This window comes from Mesoplodon densirostris, chromosome 11, assembly GCF_025265405.1.
Source record: "Mesoplodon densirostris isolate mMesDen1 chromosome 11, mMesDen1 primary haplotype, whole genome shotgun sequence".
Lineage (NCBI taxonomy): Eukaryota > Metazoa > Chordata > Mammalia > Artiodactyla > Ziphiidae > Mesoplodon > Mesoplodon densirostris.
The window spans coordinates 33,567,283-33,580,841 of NC_082671.1; the positions used below are offsets into that span (position 1 = coordinate 33,567,283).

Below are 13,559 nucleotides of genomic sequence, written 5' to 3' on the forward strand. Positions count from 1 at the left end.
CAATGGAAGAGTTGAGTAGTTGTGACAGACTCTATAGCCCACAAAGCCTAAAATATTTACTATCTGATCCTTTACGGACAAAGTTTGCTGACCCCAGTTTACACTATTTGCAAGGTCCAGCATGAAAAGGGGTGTTCAGATTGGACAAATTATTATAAATCTACCAAGAGTTTTGTGTTCTTTGCAGGAAAACTTGCTCTTCTTTCAGGGAATGTACCTCAACCAGCAGATCTCAAATCGCACAGTGGAATGAGAAGTCACAATAACAAGGCACTAAGATACCTGCACAGTATTGAAAACAGCTGTTTTTATTGTGGGCAAAATCACGTATGTGGAAGTATTATTATGTCCTCTGGCAGGCAAGTCTGAGACTATGGGTGATGGAAAAGCCAGCCCCCCCTCCCTGCTGGTCTTTGGAGCGGCGGTGGGGAGAAGCATAGCCAGGGGCTCTTGGATGGGAACTGGGAGGCAGGCTCTGCCACCTGTGGAGCGGAGGCCAGAGACAGCCAGGAGGAGCCCCCTATGAGGGAACTCCCAGCAATTTGTCCTTTCTCTATTGCGTGTGTTTTTGACTTTTCCTCCTTTCCTGTGTCATTTGGTGTCACCCTTGTATGCCAAAGGCTAAACAGCTTCAGGATCCAGACTGCGTGGGTTTGGATTTCAACTCTTCCAAATATTAGTTTTGTAATTTGGGGTGGGTTCCATAAGCTTGCCTACTGTGATCTATAGCAATGTGAGAAATAACAAAATGATTTAAGCCACTAAGGTTTTAGGTGGCTTGTTGCACAGCAACAGATAACCTAAACACTCCTTTAACAATGCCTTTGAAAAAGCATTTATCCAGTTTTGCTTCCATTTTAGTCTCCCTGCCTTATTAAAATGCCATGTCCTCTATTTTATCCTCCATGTTGATGTCAGTCATCTTTATAAAATATTATTTCTCCAATGTTTAAACCCTTCAAATTGTCTCACCTCATTTTGAGTAAAACAAAAACTCCTTCGCATTCTATACCTATATGATGTCTCTCATTTCTCCCTTCTCTATCCCCCCAGACTGCCTTTTCATCCTATGCTCCAGGCATATGGAACCTTTGCCACCACTGAACATCGTGATCTTTCTACACCTCTGTGCCTTTGCACATGGTATTTCTTCTCCCTATGATATCCTCTCCCCTCCTGCCCTCATCAAACACCTCAGGGATTACCTCCTGTAAGCCCTTCTCGAAAATCTCCATTCTCAGGCTGTTAGATGCCCTTCCTTTGTACGTGCCTTTATCACGTATTAAGAATTGGAATAATTTTTTTCAATTCTCCTAAATATATAGCTACTACTATTCTAGAGGTATCACAGAGATGGTAATTCCTTATACCTAATTTATGTCTTAGGGCTTAGTCCTCTGGGGGGAGGAAGGGCACTGCCCTCAGTTAGAAGGGCTGTTCTAAACTACAAACTCTTTTGAGAACAAGAATTACTATCTTTATCACTAGCATAGGACCTAGTTTGTGCTCATTCATTAAATAAGAATATGTGAATAGTTACTGTCTTCAAAGGAGCTCAAAGGAAAAATACAGCAATAATCCAAAAAAAGGTTTTAATTTCTGAGAACAAACACCTAAGTTTTGCAAGGTGTGGTCTCTGTCACATCTTAACCAATTTCTGTGTTCCATGGTGTCTGGTACATAGTAAGCACCCGATCATTTGTGGACTTGTCTATTCCCTTTACTGTTTAAATAATCTCCATCTTGAGCTATACTGAAATAGGGTTTGCAGTGCCACTCAGTGACAAAAAACAGGTCTGGAGTCCCAGCCCTGAGTACTAATAGTTTGAATGACCAAGAAGATAAAAACTGTTAGAGTCTGTCAAATACATAAAATTTCATTTCACTTTGAACTTTGAAAATGGAGGCAGTGATATGAGACTAAGGAATAAAACCTCTTATAAAGTTTCAAGAAATGTATGAAGTATAAATACAGTGAAACTTTAAATAGGTATCCAACCAAACTTTTATTGGGGTTTTATTGCAATCTACTTTAGGCAATAAGGGGGAAAGTAACCATAAGAACTCCGATCAGATTTTATTCAACAAAGCAGTTTTTCACGAATGTTAAGGTTAGTGTATAGTCAGCTCAGCTTCCAGTATCAACTTGAGTACCTCGTCATGGAGATTTATGCCAGAATGACAACAGTAAGTCATTGCAAGAAGCTAAATCATCTAAAATTAAAACATATTTTATATATAATTTTTAGGATGGTATACTAATACTCTACAATAAATAAGGATGTTTAAAAAGTGTTGCTTAGCCCTTGTTGAACTAAATTCAATTATTAGCTTATTCTTTAAGTACTCCAGTTAATAAAGGTTTGATTGTACTTCAAGAACTCTGACTTTTCCAAAAATAAAAAACTAGTTATTTGTTAGGACAAAAATTAAGCTTAAAAGCACATTCACACTTGTCCTTAAAAGCACGTTCACATCATATACGAGATAACTTACTCATGCCTGGAAACATGGCTTATACGGCAAAAAGTCATATGCAAAGAATAACTAGAGGGTAATCCTCCCATGTCCACATCCTCCAAAAAGCCACACTTGGCCTCAGTGTAAAAGTTATATTTTATTGCCATGCTACAAAACGTATGAAGTTGGCACTGACAGGGGGAAATAGAGAACAGGGTGGGGAGGGCTAGAGGGCAAAAGATGTTGTTACATATACAACAAGGTTTAATCAACAGTGGTAAATTTTGCCAATATTAAAAATGCAAACCAAAATTTAAAATGCTGATATGAAACAGCATTAAAATACAATTTATGCATAGTACAGTATCACTTATGTCTTTTATTAGAGAAATATGGAATGCTTATAAACGAAATTAACTATAGGGGGTAAAATTCATATTTCATATACAATTTGGCAATGTTAGACAATTTAGTCCCACTGTTAGACAATTTTTTATAAAAGACAAAATTAAAAATCTAATAAGCTACCTTTATACAAAGTTGCTATATTTATGCCTTTACGTAGGAAAAAAACATTTATAATGCAAATTAGGACATACATAATCTTACAATATTATACAATGTAATGAAAATAAAAACATAACACAAAATTTGTCCTTTATAAAATGTGTATTTTGCATTTACCAATGCAAATGTGGCACACTGGTGACTACTGTACTATTAATACCAGTCCGTTTCCATGCTATTATTGTCCAATTGTCATAGAACTGCAATTGTAATGATGCTACAAAAGAATTGTGTTACACCAAAAAAGAAAAAAAAGAGGATGTAGGGATGGGGAAAAGGGACGTAAAGAACAGGAAAGATAGGGTGCTGGTTTGGGCAGAGTATATTGTGGTATGTCATAAAATATTTGTTAATTTTTCAAGCCAAAAAACATTTTCTATACATTCTGTGATTTTGTACCAATGCCTTTATTCAAATTTGGCAAACAGGGAAAAGGTAATTTAGTACCATATACCTCACATATCAGAGATTAGAAAGAGATGCCAATACATCAGTTACTTCTGAATGTTGTCTCTGATGGTATGTCTATTTCAAGGATATATATATATATATATATATGTATATACAAATATACATATATATATTTATACACACACACTACACATTGCACAAAACACTTGGACATTATAGGTTAGGGGAAATGGGATGTATTTTTTAGCTTGTTAAAACCTTTACCTTGAGGCAAAAATATGGTGGCACATTATTGGGAAATTATGAAAACATAAGGCCCCTGTCCCATTTTTAATAGAACATTATTGAGGTACATTTTTATACTTTGCGCCACAGATTTTTTTTTGGGGGGGGGGATACACAAACACTAGCTTGACTCACAACACTGAACTGTGGGGTCAACATTAATATCTGTAAAAACAAAGACTGCTTGGCAAATTTTCTTAAGTCCAAAATGTGATCTGTTCTGGATATACTGAGAAGTGAAAAGCTTTTTGCTGAGTCTTCAAAAGTAAAGTGCATATCTCATCACTCCACAGCAGCAGTAAATAAAAGGAACTATTTGCCAATCTTCCTGGAGGGAGGGAAGGCACCATATTTTCATTTTGAAAGGAAGATGAACCTGGGAAATAAAACACACTAAGAAAAAACACATGTAATACCCATATTAGTTTCCAGCCCTGGTCTGGGATAAAAGCTGTTATGATCTATATGGATAAAACAGGATTCTATTGGGGGAAAGCGTATGATCAATGACTATATTTCCAAAACCAAAAAGTGGGATCACATGATCTATCAACAGAACAGAATATGTAAAATTAGGTCTGTCTCAGAAAATCTGAAACATATGGCCACAATTATATCCCAATAAAATATCTCATTCTAAAATGCACCTAGTAATTGGTACAATTCTTCCAGGACAGAGCTTAATGCCCATTACTAGACTACTGCAGAGGACAAATAGTGTTCTACATTATTTTTAATTAAATAGGAACACAGGTGATTTCCAGAGACATCTAGAAATTAATACCAGTTGTATACATCTTCCCTAATACTCGTAGTACCTAAAAATCAAATTCTTAGCAGACAACTTGGTCCCATTTTCATTTTTAAAGCACACAGTATTGAAAGAATAAACTGCAATGGTTATATTATAGTTGCTTAAAAAATATAAAAACTAATCAGAATCTGGAAGGAAAAATGAAAAGGCTGATGAAAAGTAAGAAAAGAAAGTACCCAACCTCCAAAATGAGTAAATAGGTCAGCCCTTTTGTTTGGAGGTTAACGTTCTGTCTTGACTGCTTGTTTCGGAGAAAACCATGTGCACTGGTTCCATCATAACTCTTATTCCACATTACAAAAATCATCACATAAATTTGGCACAATTAGCAACCTACTCAGAATAAAGCATAAATGGAACAATACATTAAAATGGAAACTGCATACCTATACCACTGCTCTCTTTTTAGAGAACAGTGAACACTTTGGTAAGCACCAAATTCACAGAAAAGAAAGAAAATTCTGCTATGCACATAAACCAGTGGCATTAAAAATGATAAAGACATCTTTAATAATTTATTTTCTTTATAATGGTCCCGCGCTATTATTTTGCTAATTCATTCACTGTCCTATAATTAGGTCATTTATGGAACAGATTGGATGCTATATGACTGAAAGTTTTTCATGCTAAATTAACCTTAGTTACATCTGGTAGATCCAGACCAAAATCTCAAACTTCCTCATATTTAGAGGAGACAGTGACATATTTTGCAAGGTTATCTAACCTTCTTTCCACTCTACCTGCTCTTGTCTTCTCTAGGATTTGGGAAACTGGAAAATTCTTGATTTTCCAAGAGCTAGACATATGGACCTCATCCATTTATATAAACATCAATTCATTTTCAATCCTAAATTCTGACACAATGTCATTGCTATAAGACTTCCACTGTACCTGCTATGCTGGCAACAACTTCAACATTCTATTGAAATCAAGGGATAACCCACGATCCAGCTATGAATGAAAGGACAGCAGAGCTGAGGAGCACGACAGTGGGCAAAGTACAACTGCAGCCGTGTGACTGAGGGGATCACTGCTAAAGTGCTGGGAGAGTGCCCACAGAGAAAACACAGTACCTTTAGGGAAATTTGCATGTTAAAAGTAGCTTCCTTTTTGTTTTCTTCTCAGCTGCTTAAGAGATCACCTATGAACACAAGTGAAATTTAAGATTGTGAGAATGCTTTTATCAACTTGAAAAGTAAACGGCATATAAATAAATACTGGACAAGGGCAACCCTGTTATAGAATAACAGTAAGTTCCAAATGAACCTTCAAAACCACAATTTGACAAAAATGCAAACTAAACAACAATGAACACATAATCCAATGTTTCAAAACTATATACAAACTCAAACATCCTAAATTGAAAAAGACATGAAGCAACAAAATTAGACATCCCAAACACCAAAGGAAAAACTTGAAGGTAAATGGCAATCTAATGGCACAAATGCCTCCAGAAAACAATGTTACTGTTAATAATCTGTAGGAGAGAAACTTTCAAGAGATCATGGTTCAGATTTTCAAATGTTTTTGGATAAAGTGACCTGAGACTGATTCTTGAGCCTATGTGTAATTCTGACTAAGATATCTGGGCATGCCTTACAAATGACACCATGAGATGAGTAAACAGAAAACCTCGTCTATTTCCTGCCTTTCAACACACCAACAGCAAACCATGTTCATGAACGTAGGGCTCTTTCTAGAAACGATGAAGGCTAGGGAACTGACTGGTACATAGGAGGTGTGGTACTTCTATTTCCATACATATGTCCTGGCTCAAGTCAAAAAGCCTACAATTAATGAAATAAAGGATTCCTCATGTTACATGCTGGAGGTCACATACCATGAATAGTAAATCTACAAATAGTACTTTCAAAGCCTAGAGTTATCTGTTAGCAATGCACATTATCAAGAGGCTTTATAATATGCTTTAAATGCCAACCATGACTTAGACATGAATGATATGCATGAGTCCAGAATCTTAATAAAAATTGACCAGCATGTCACTCACTTCAATTCTCATTTTAAATAGGCACTGTGAAAATGGGAATGCTGCTGTACAGTAAAGAGTAGTATAGAATGAAATTAGTGTTCTTTTATGAGTACCTGCTCTACATTTTAATTTCCCTTTAAAGAAGCACATGAAATAGTCAGAAAAAAATTTTTTTATCAGTCTATAAAAGGAGTTAGTGTTTAGAAATAAAAATGAAGCACTTGCATCTTCATTTTTTAAAACTTCACAAAGGTGCAAACAATGTAATGGTTTCCGGGCTCACATGGGCAGATCAGTACTATTGTGTCTAGTTTTCCTAGATGTACCATCGTCTCGTGGCAGTGCTTTCTGCAGATTTGACATAGCAGCAGTTCTCTCGATGTCTATCACAGCATACAGCTCTGTGCGTCTGGTAGGGGTCTGTGGAAGGGGAGTGGTAGGCGTTTTTGGAGTCTGAGGGTTGTCAGAGTCACTGCCACCTTCCAAGTCAACCTGTATGTAATTGAGCTGCCTGTGTTCTAAACTTGGGCGTCTGATATCAAAGTTAAAGACTGTCGGTGTACAGTCCCGACGCCTTGAATATTCTATTTTGTGAGCACTTGCCGGCACTGTTACATTCTCTGTATTTACATAGTTATGCATTGGATCAAGATTATTATGGTAGCCATTTAGAGATGGGGTCTTTGGTCCTAAATTGTCATCTTCATCCCTACTTAGCTTGCGGGCTTCCCAAACAGGAGGCAAAGATGGTAGATTTTCGTAGTTTAACAATGCAGTTCTTCTCTGAGCTGAGTTGTTGAGATTCTGGGTATCTGAGGTACCGGTGGACGGCAGACGACCTCTCCTGAGCCCTGAGGCGCTGGGGAGAGAGAGCCCATTTAGATTTTCATACACCAGTTTGTTAACAGAGGGCGCATCTCTTCGTTCATCACTGTCATAGCCAGTGTCCCACTCCGTGGTATTCGCGCCACTTCCGCTGACTTGATCTCTTCCAAGTTGTTCCAGTTTCTCTTTTTCCATTAATTGCTTTTGAACTGGGGTTGGTCCTAAGACAAACTTGACTCCTTCAGGTTCAAGAAGAATCTGAGGGTCCCTGTCCTCAATATTACTTGGTTCTTCTTTTGGTGTGTTGCTTTCAGCATTAGAAACCCTCGCCTCCAATGGGACATGCACGCTTGCGCGGTTTTTCCGTTCTTCTTGTACACCTGTAGTGTTGACATAGGTATGTACCTAAAACAAGAGGAAAGTGAATCAGTAAACTTGCTTTTAAAAAAAAAAAAAGAACAAAAAAATTTGCCTGACTATATCAATTAATTTTATTAACTTTCTAAGTATATTCTTACTTCAAAGCTTTTGTACCTGTTTTTTTTACCAACAAAAAGGTTGGGGGGAGGTGGGAGAAATGTAGAAATGTCTTCCTAGCTTGATAAAAGAATAACTACTTTAAAATACACGTGATGGGGCTTCCCTGGTGGCGCAGTCGTTGAGAGCCCACCTGCCGATGCAGGGGACATGGGTTCGTGCCCCATTCCGGGAAGATCCCACATGCCACAGAGCGGCTAGGCCCGTGAGCCATGGCCGCTGAGCCTGCGCGTCCGGAGCCTGTGCTCCGCAACAGGAGAGGCCACAACAGTGAGAGGCCCGCATACCGCAAAAAAACAAAAAACAAAACAAAACAAAACAAAAATACATGTGATGGTGAAACATGATAAGCATTCTGTAGAAAAAATAAAAAATCAGGAACAGATGGGGATTATTACTTTGATGTTGTTCTAAAATTCTCATCAATGCATTAAAACCTGATTTAGAAATAGGAAATAACAAGTATTAAAAAGGAAGAGAGAAATTTATCATAATTTATAGATGATCTGACTATATAAAGAGATAGACCCTACTAGATTCAATAAGAGTTCTGTAAAATGCATAGATATAAAATAGATACCAGGAAATTACTGCTACTTAGAAAAGTTCGTGGTAATTTGCGGGGGGGACAATATAAAAAAAGTTCAGAAGTCTATACATAAAATTTGAAAAACTCAAAAATAAAATTCAAGGGCTTCCCTGGTGGTGCAGTGGTTGAGAGTCTGCCTGTTGATGCAGGGGATACGGGTTCGTGCCCCAGTCTGGGAGGATCCCACATGCCGCAGAGCGGCTGGGCCCATGAGCCATGGCCACTGAGCCTGCGCATCCAGAGCCTGTGCTCCGCAACGGGAGAGGCCACAACAGTGAGAGGCCCGCGTATCGCAAAAAAACAAACAAACAAAAAAATAAATAAAAAATAAAATTCAAAACTAAGGGAAATTTAATTATAGTAAATAAGAACTCATTTAACAAGTAAAGAACACAAACAAATGGATTTCAAAACAGTAAAAATTTCTTCATGATAAACAACCATATTGTTGACAAAAGATAAGTATAACTAAGTAATACATAGACAATGTTCAACCAGATAACTTCATTCCTAAAATGAAAATATAATAGTCAGGAATATTAAATTGCTCTGTTAAAACACTGACAACAAAATCTGTCTTATTGTTAGTAGTCCACTAACTATAAAAACTGTAACATAGGGCTTCCCTGGTGGCGCAGTGGTTGAGAGTCCGCCTGCCGATGCAGGGGACACGGGTTCGTGCCCCGGTCTGGGAGGGTCCCACATGCCGCGGAGCAGCTGGGCCCGTGAGCCATGGCCGCTGAGCCTGCACGTCTGGAGCCTGTGCTCCGCAACGGGAGAGGCCACAGCAGTGAGAGGCCCGCATACCACAAAAAAAAAACAAAAACAAAAAAAAAAACTGTAACATAAAAAGCTTTCATTGGAGGTTATTGTAACAAAATTGGCCATTGGTTATGTCCATCTTTATCTATAGATGCACCTCTCCTGTGAACCCACAAACTTACTGTAATGCTAAGTTTCCCTCAACACCTATATATATTTGGGTATATGACAGAAAATACATGCTATTTCCTCTGAGTCTTCACTACAAAAGTCATATACAAATAGTGACAGCTAAAATTCAAACGAAAACCTTCAAGTGTTAGCACAATAACACTCTAACCCCACACAATATGTTAGACAGTAGGACATGCTTACTTGTTCCTCAGCCACAAGCAAGGGATGTGTAGACTCTTCACCTACTGAAGGCAGGCGTGCACTTCCCACAGAAGGATGTCTGCTTGAAGGATGGGATGAAGCGTCTCCAAATGAGGGGTATCGGGGATATCCATTAGGTAAGTTCTGAGCAGCAAACCCTGGAGCTGAGTTTTTGTTTGTTTATTGGTTTAAGAAAGGATACAGGGGTAGGGCACAGAGAATAAAAATGAATGAGAATACAATCAGCACTGAGAGGTTTAAGGAAGGTGTTTCTGGCAAGACATGAGAAACCACAGCAAAACAGCGTACCCCCTCCACTCTAACTTTCCACTCACATTTTAAATAATATGAAACAATTAATGTTTTCCTATTTAAAATATTAAAAATGTTTATAATTATAGCTAACAGTTTTTTAAAACTCACAACCACTATACTTACGTTAGCCAATGGTAATTCCTAACAATTTATAGATTAAATAACCGTAATCTATAGTTTATAATAGAAGAAGAAAAATGGACACTTACTTGTAGGTGTTCGAGGTGTTCTGGGGACTTCCAATTCTGTCTGATGATTATTCCTTTCAACAACTGGCTCCTCCACTACATTTATACTATTATTCTGCATAATCTCTTGCAACATATTAAATAATTCTTCTGCACGAGCACACTTAAAGGCAAAGATTCCTACAAATACAAACCGGGAGAAAAAAATGGTCACCGCATCTTTAAAAAAGACAGAGGAGCATCTGTCGAAGAATAAACTTGTAAAGTAAGCATTCCATGCACCAATAGCAAGAAAAGCCTTTAAAATAAATGTCTGATAAATTAATTATATTCCCTGTTTCAAAACATAAACCCAAAAGTTCACAGAATAATTTTCATTTGTCCATGGGTGATGGCTCAAAATAAGGAAGACATAACAAGATTTGCAAACTTACTCTAGTCTGCTTTTTAACAGCAGGGGGAGCCCAACTTAACCGTTACCAAGGGAATTCTTTATCACTTGACAGGCCCTTGCTCTGCGGTTTACAATCATTACCTTGTTTAATTATTGGATTACCGTTGCCCTCTGATACAGAAGAAATTTGATGCGACAGAGATCATGCAACTTGCCCAAGGACTTTCAAGAAGTAGGTAGCAAAAAATAAAAGTAGGTTTTGTTTGACTCCAAAGTTTAGGTTCTTTTCCCTGAGTTATAACAGTAAAGACACATAGGCAATTTACTGGGACTAATCATTTACTTACTGCAAATCTTAAAGTTAATATGAGCCAAAATTCTGGACATAGAAAACATGCTTAATAAATGCTTGATAAATGAATACATAGTGTACTATGTCTCTTTTTTAAATAATCCACTTATTTGGGAATTTTTTAATTCTGGATAAAAGTAAAACATTAAACATTACATACAGAATAACTGAATTATAGCATGATATTTCAAATATGATAATGTTTGGAGAAAAAAAATAAAGGCTCTACCTACCTTGTCCAGTTTGACATCTTCGACCACTTTCAAAAGAAAAGAGATTTGAATCATAGCCATAGCGTCGGAGGCAGAGGTAGTGCCATTTTACCGAGTCACGTTTGCGAGTGTATAAAATCAGTTCCGTGTCTGTAAGTTCCATTATGCCAGAACCTAACTCATTCCCATCATCATCCACATTAATGACCTAAAAAAGAAAGTTTAATTAGTGCTAACTTAATGCTCCCACTTGACAGTTATGCACATATTTCACTAATTTGTCAGGAAAATGTACTATTGCTTATTGGTTCCTTTGTTAGTACATTCAACAACTGATTGTGTGTTCAGGGCATGGACTATGTAGCAGTGTAATACCCAGTTCATATCCACAAAGAACTCACATTCCCACTGAGGAGATAAGATATACAAACACGAAAAACACCACAAAACTGTAAATGCTTAACTAACAAATGATTGCAACAGAGGCTGCGAAATGCAGTAACTGTGGCGGAGGGTTGTTGGAGAAGCCTTCACATAAGAAGAGGAGGGACTTTAGCTGGGCCTTGGGTATAATTAAATTTAGACAGGAATAAAGAGGGAGAACTGGTGGGTCAGGAGTTAGGGGGCACATCCTGAAGATGCAGTGCTACAGCAGAGACAAAGGAGGTATGTTTCAGAGAGATCAGGACAGGACTGGCATTGAGTTCATGTATGGAAAGGCTTTGCACTGCTCAGCTTCAGAAAATGGCCAGAGACTATAAAGAACAGATAACACTTAGGGAGAATTTACTATACCCCTGGGTTGGGCAAAGTGCTTTACTTGTGTTTTTGTTATTTAATACCGATCCTAAACTGCAGGTAATACTATTTTCTCCACTGCATACAAGTGAACAAAGACTTAGTGATAATGTAACCTGCCAAAGGTAATAAAGCTATGAAGCAAGAGGGCTGTGACTTACACCTAGGTTTGTGTGATCCAGAGGCTATGATTTACAGCAGAATGAGGTCAGAATATGAGAGATTAATGACTGTGGATGAGTAAGGAATGGAGCACTTAGCATCTAAGTAACAGAATACCACTAAAGTTTTAGAATGATGAAGGAGGAAGATTAATTTGATGTCAATTGCAGGATGCATCACAGAGATGACTGAAGATAGAGTTCAGTTATGAAATTGTCCAGGCATTAAACAATGACTGGGAGCTGGTGACGGGACTGAAGAGGCACCTATAAAGTGGCATTTTAAAGACAATATTATCAGTAGGTCATTTCAAAGAGGGCTGATGGGACCAAATCCAGGGGCTCTTATCACTGTGACCAAAGATTGAGTTCTTCAGAGGATATAACAGTCACTCATTAGTGCTATGTTTTCCTGAAGGAGATACAAGATTTAGGCACTCATATCCATGACTGGTGATGTCGAAAGGTAAAAATAAATGTAAATGTCTTCCAAGTTAAAAAAAAAAAAAAAAAAAAAAGACAGTATTATCAGAATTGTGTGGCTCTAACTGGATATGGAAGACCAAAGGAAAAGGAAAAGAGGATTTCACACTGTCAGTAAGAAATGTTGTCATCATTTGTTAAAACAAGAAAAGGCAGAATGGACAAAGAGGAAAATAAAAGGGTCTGAAGACAAAAGTGAGGAAATAATAAGACATGTTAATTAAGTGAAGTAAAAGAAGAGCATCCAGGTAGGCAGTGAGAGCTACATCTCAACCAGTTTTTACTGACCTTAAACTTGTTCCGATGGTTATCTGGGACAGTGTCTTTATCTGGACAGCTACAACAGCTACCCATGGCTTCTTCAGAAGACCATGTGAGCACTACATGAAAGATAATTTGCAAAAAATTATTAGATGTAAGATACAAAAGTCATAAAACAGAAAAAGACATTAGAAATCATCTAACATAAGCCCTGCGTTATTCTGATGAGGAAAATTAAGCCTAAGGAAGTAAATGGCTAGAGCTAGATTTCACACAACTAGCTGGAGAATTTTACTCAGCAGCAAGAAGAATAATTCTGTGAGGGAGACTTCACAGAAATCTCAAATTTAATTTGCAAAGGTCTGCCTATTTTAAAATTATCTAAAAGAAACCAATTTAAGTTCTCATACATAACACTATTAAAATAAAGTCATTCATGGAATTAACCCTTTATGGCTTATTAGGAATTTCAGTCCATCTTTATTAATAAATTTCCAAAAGGATGCTAGACTTCTGGTTTGGCAAGTATTTTGATTCATACTATGCATTGTAGTATTCTTTACGTATCCCAACAGACAAAATTGGTTAATAAGACACAAAAACAAATCTGGAATAGTTCATTAAGAGAGAAAGACAACTCAAAATTCAAGCTGTAACTTAACAGAGAATACTGGCCAAACTGAAAGAGTGTGTCTATCTAATCCTTTCCCACAGAAGGTTAGAGATATGTAGTTACAGTGACATTAAGTGTTGAAGAATACTGCAAGTGGGCAAAGGAAA

The 13,559-nt window shown here is 37.4% G+C and overlaps 1 protein-coding gene and 1 non-coding gene across 7 annotated transcripts in view; one reads left to right on the forward strand and one right to left on the reverse strand.

Moving 5' to 3' along the window:
• Positions 1-2,020: 2,020 nt before the first annotated feature.
• The window catches only part of FRS2 (fibroblast growth factor receptor substrate 2), a 123,891-nt gene continuing 112,352 nt past the window's right edge, over positions 2,021-13,559 (reverse strand). For all 6 annotated transcript variants that reach the window (XM_060112409.1, XM_060112411.1, XM_060112413.1 and 3 more), the window contains 5 exons: positions 12,807-12,898; positions 11,098-11,284; positions 10,140-10,298; positions 9,616-9,779; positions 2,021-7,757 (listed from right to left, as the gene is read on the reverse strand). In XM_060112409.1, the coding sequence (XP_059968392.1) occupies positions 6,807-7,757; positions 9,616-9,779; positions 10,140-10,298; positions 11,098-11,284; positions 12,807-12,872 (1,527 nt within the window). In that variant the 5' untranslated portion in view covers positions 12,873-12,898 and the 3' untranslated portion in view covers positions 2,021-6,806. The remainder of the gene's footprint in view (positions 7,758-9,615; positions 9,780-10,139; positions 10,299-11,097; positions 11,285-12,806; positions 12,899-13,559) is intronic.
• On the forward strand, positions 12,338-12,464 carry LOC132499635 (small nucleolar RNA SNORA25). Its single transcript, XR_009533873.1, has one exon. It is a non-coding gene; the product is annotated as a small nucleolar RNA SNORA25 (small nucleolar RNA).